General features: G+C 45.2%; 1 protein-coding gene across 1 annotated transcript; it reads left to right on the top strand.

The window, feature by feature from the left end:
• Window positions 1–234: 234 nt before the first annotated feature.
• LOC103310153 lies at window positions 235–3,882 on the top strand. The gene has a single exon (XM_008187456.1). The coding sequence runs from the start codon at window positions 235–237 to the stop codon at window positions 3,880–3,882; it is 3,648 nt and encodes a 1,215-aa protein (XP_008185678.1).
• Window positions 3,883–4,968: the final 1,086 nt, after the last annotated feature.

Below are 4,968 nucleotides of genomic sequence, written 5' to 3'. Positions count from 1 at the left end.
CCAAAACAGCCCCTGAGGATATAACTGATAATAGTGAAAGTCAAGCTCTTATTACGTCATTCGACGGCTTCTATTATGAGTTGGCTGCTTTCGCTGATGTACACATTACACAAGTTAACAATGTCACCTTCGATGGACGTAGCAACGTCTTCTTTTGCAAATCAAAACAGTAGTATACAGAATTTATCAGCTTTTCAGCTACCTAAGCGTTCATTTCCTACATTTTCCGGTGTGATGACGGAATGGCAGAGTTTTGATGATTTGTTTAATTCTATTCTGTCACACGCTCCTGAACTGCCAGACGTTGAACGTTTTGAGTTTCTGAAAATGTCTTTAAAGGGTGAAGCCTTGTCATTGGTGTCCCACCTTGCGTTAACGGCTACAAACTATTCTAGTGCGTGGAAAATCTTGCGTTCTCGTTATGGCAACAAACGTGATCTCGCCCGCATTCACCTCGATGCTCTTCTTGCTAACCAGAAGGTTAAGGCAAATGATGGTACATCTATACAAACTCAGATCAATACGATCTTAGAGAACACTGCGGCCCTGGACAACCTCGATTTCGTGACACGCCAGTGGAGTCCGCTTCTGGTGCATGTCGTTGAAAAACACCTCGACTACGAGCTACGTGCTAGGTGGGAATTGGTCGTTGGGGATAACCATTATCCACAAATATCTGAATTTGTCGACTTCCTGCGTACGCATCTGCGATCTGCGGAAATCTATTCTACTTGTACCTCAGTTGACCGGTCAGACAGTGTGTCCAAACCCCACAAGTCAGCAAAACAACCAAATTTCAAACCTCGTTCATCATCCACCGTTCTAGCAACTACTTCTAGTCACTCACCAGTTAAGCCGTGTCCACTCTGTAATGCGCCTCATTCAATAAGATTATGTAAAAAATTTACTGACAAGCCTCCGAATGAACGCTTTAATATCGCAAAGACTCATCGTTTGTGCATAAATTGCCTTGGATTCGGTCATTCTTCAATGAGTTGCACCTCAAAGTATAAATGTCAGTTGTGTAAACGAAGTCATCACTCGTTGTTACATTTTGACGCAACTACTGCTGCCACTACGTCCTCAGATTATGTGCCCTCGGGTAGTGTCCCACATGCTGCGACCTGTCTTGTGCGAGGCCTGCCTCAGAGTGTCGTGTTGTTGTCTACAGCCCTCGTTGATGTATATGCTGCTGATGGCCGACGCCATGTCTTGAGAGCCTTGTTGGATTGCGGTTCACAAGCCAGCTTCATCACCGAGAAAGCGTGTTGTGCTCTAATGCTTCGTCGGTATCATTCACCTGTTAATGTTTCTACGTTCGCTAGTACAGTTTCGACGTGTATTCGTGGGAAATGTAGTATAAATATTGTTCCCTGTGGCCTACAAGCACCATCAGTTTCTACTGACGTCTCAATAATTTCTAAAATCACTGGGCCCACTCCTCAATCACCGTTAATAACTGGGCAGTGGACACATATTCAGAATTTACCCTTAGCAGATCCATCATACAACATCCCTGGTGCGATCGATTTGTTATTGGGAGCCGACCTGTTACCTTCGATTTACCTGGATGGTTTGCAAAGAGGTCTGGTTGGTGAACCTATCGCCATGAACACTATATTTGGTTGGGTTCTCTTGGGACCAATGGATTCATGTGATCGTTCTTCCATTACTACAATGTGTCTAACTATCTCAGAACCCCTTGATTCGCTATTGAAACAATTCTGGGAACTTGAAGAACTGCCTATCACCTGCCATTTGAGCCCCGCTGACCTTGCCGCAGAACAACTCTACCAATCAACTACAACCCGTTTAAGTTCCGGACGTTTTGTCGTCTCGCTTCCGTTTCTTAAACCATTACCGTTGCTCGGCGATTCGAAGACGTTGGCTCTCCAGAGATTCAAGGCCCTTGAGTTCAGACTAAATCGTAATAACACCCTAAAGACTCAGTACGCTGAATTTATGCGCGATTACTTGACTGCTGGTCATATGGAGCTAATCCCACCAGCGGAGCACGGAAATCCGTATCATTATTATATTCCGCACCATTGTGTTATCAAACCAGATAGCCTTACTACCAAATTGAGGGTGGTGTTCAACGCATCTGCCAAGACTTCAGCCGGTATATCACTTAATGAAAGTATGTACACGGGCCCCAAACTCCAACCAGATATACAACGTGTTCTACTACGTGCTCGTCTGTGGAAGTATCTATTCATGGCTGATATAAAACAAATGTATCGCCAGATCCTCGTTAGACCCGAAGACAGAGATTACTTGCGGATCTTGTGGAGATTTTCATCTACCTCTCCCATTGACGAATACCGTCTGTGTACTGTGACGTACGGAACATCAGCAGCACCCTTCCAAGCACTCCGTACCGTCCGTGAATTGGCCAGTGTCGATGGCGCAAGTTGGCCGATAGCTGCTTCGGTCTTGTTGAACGATACCTTTGTCGATGACATTCTTACAGGAGCAAACACAACAGAAGCTGCTCTTGAATGTCAATCTCAACTAATCAATCTGTGTGCGATGGCACGATTTCAATTGCGAAAATGGGCCAGTAATAATACTCAGCTTTTAGAGACTGTTGCTGACGATGCCCGTGCCATGTCTCCATCTGTTCTCTTTGATAGTAGTGAACACTCAAACCTAAAGGTCCTTGGTTTAAAGTGGGATCCATTAGCTGATACTTTCTCGTTTAAAGTGCACCCGTCGAAAGTTCACCCAACTAAGCGTACAGTGCTCTCAGATATTGCTAGGGTTTTTGATCCTTTAGGTTTAATGTCTCCTATCACCTTCTGGACAAAATACCTAATGCAACGCCTATGGACGTCAGGCGTGTCGTGGGACGATCCGATACCCGCTGACATAGAGACATCCTGGTCAAGGTATCAGTCTGAGTTACACTTGATTGAACATATCCCTATCCCACGACGTCTCACCTGGGATAACATGGTTTCGATGCAGCTCCACGCGTTTTCCGATAGTTCCGAAAAGGGGTATGCTGCAGCCATTTATCTTCGAGTTGAAACTACAACAGAAATCCACTGCCAGCTTATAACCGGTAAGTCAAAGGTGGCGCCTCTCAAGAAAACCACGATTCCACGGCTTGAATTGTGCGGAGCTGTACTTGCTGCAAAGCTGCTGAAGTCGGTAACAACTACCTACAACGAGCGCATGAAGATTGATGAAACCTATGCGTGGACTGATTCTACAACTGCCTTAGCTTGGATCCAATCATCACCGCATCGTTGGGCCACCTTCGTAGCCAATCGTGCTAGCCAAATCCAAGAGCTCACAGCCCCATCAATTTGGCATTACGTCCCCACTCAAGAAAATCCAGTTGACTGCGCGTCTCGCGGGTTATTCCCCTCAGAACTGGTAAACCATCCCCTGTGGTGGACCGGTCCGGCTTTCTTGAAGGAATCGTCTGACAAATGGCCAACGTTATCTGTCCCACAATTGAACGACCACAATCCTCTGACTCATTCTGAGGCGAAGAAAGCTACTGTACTTCTCGTAAATGCTGAAGTATCCCTTGTAAGGTTGCTGACTCGATTTTCTTCGTTAGACAAAATTCTTCGTATTGTCTCATACATTTATAGATTTGTCGGTTTTCGGCCGTCAACTGCGACAACCGCAATTGTAAGCGCGGAAGAATTTGTACGCGCTCTTCATGGGCTCATCCGTGGTGTCCAACAAGAGATATTTCTCGATGACTTAACACGTCTAAAAAGGGGCGATCGTTGTTCAAAAACCCTCCGTCCCTTAGATCCATTTATTGATGAGAATGGGTTACTCAGAGTGGGCGGTAGACTTCATAATGCTGAAATACCATATGACCATAAGCACCCAATTTTGTTGCCATCCAGACACTGATTGACAGATCTACTTATTGATCATCATCATATTCGATTGAAGCATCCTGGCGCTAATTCCCTACAAGCCATTCTGCAAAGAGAATTTTGGATATTGTCATCCAGGAAGGCAATTCGTTCTCGGCTACGACAATGTATTTCCTGCTTTCGCACACGACCACGAAGTGTGCAACCGAAAATGGCAAGTCTTCCAAATTATCATGTCCAACAGATCAAACCGTTCGCCAGTACTGGAGTCGATTACGCCGGTCCCATTACATTAAAGGGAGGCCGTCGATGTGCTCCGACATTGGCTTACATATGCTTATTTGTATGCACTACAACCAAGGCTACTACCATTTAGAATTAAGTTCCACATTGTCAACCGAAACATTCTTGTTAGCCTTTGCTCGCTTCTCATCTCGCCGTGGTCCCATAAAGGATATGCATAGTGACAACGGAACCAACTTTGTCGGGGCTTCCAAACTACTAACTCCATTAAAGACCTTCATTCATTCATCAACTTACCAAGACCATGTATCCAGCTACTTAGGTGCCAAACAGATTCGTTGGCATTTTAACCCACCATCATCTCCACATTTTGGTGGATTGTGGGAGGCTGGTGTTAAATCTACCAAATCGTTGATTCTTAAATCAATAGGAACACAACGATTGACCGGAGAGGAACTAACTACATTGCTTACTCAAATCGAAGCAACGCTGAATTCACGCCCTCTGTGTCCATTAAGTAACGACCCTACTGATTTGGAGGCACTTACGCCGAGTCATTTCCTAACTCTTGAGCCGTCAACTTCACTTCCTGACCCAAACTTGGACTCCATCCCATTATCAAAACTACAGAGATGGCGTTGGGTCACTGATCTTCATCGTCACTTTTGGACACGTTGGAAAAACGAGTACCTTTCAAGTCTCCATACACGTTCAAAATGGTTCGGCAAAGGTGAACAACTGCGTATTGGTGATCTGGTTCTCATTAAAGAATCCACACATCCACTTCATTGGCAACTTGGAAGGATACGCACGGTGCATCCAGGAACTGATGGGCAGATACGCGTTGTTGAAGTAACTACACCCTTTGGCATTTTGA

This window comes from Acyrthosiphon pisum, unplaced genomic scaffold (genome assembly GCF_005508785.2).
Source record: "Acyrthosiphon pisum isolate AL4f unplaced genomic scaffold, pea_aphid_22Mar2018_4r6ur Scaffold_21215;HRSCAF=23330, whole genome shotgun sequence".
NCBI classification, from domain to species: Eukaryota; Metazoa; Arthropoda; class Insecta; order Hemiptera; family Aphididae; genus Acyrthosiphon; species Acyrthosiphon pisum.
The sequence above is the reverse complement of the archived record's forward strand: the minus strand, read 5'-3'. Positions and strand labels throughout refer to the sequence as shown.

Excerpts from the sequence above, each read along its gene's own strand:
- LOC103310153 (XM_008187456.1), top strand. The coding sequence starts at position 235 with ATGACGGAATGGCAGAGTTTTGATGATTTGTTTAATTCTATTCTGTCA.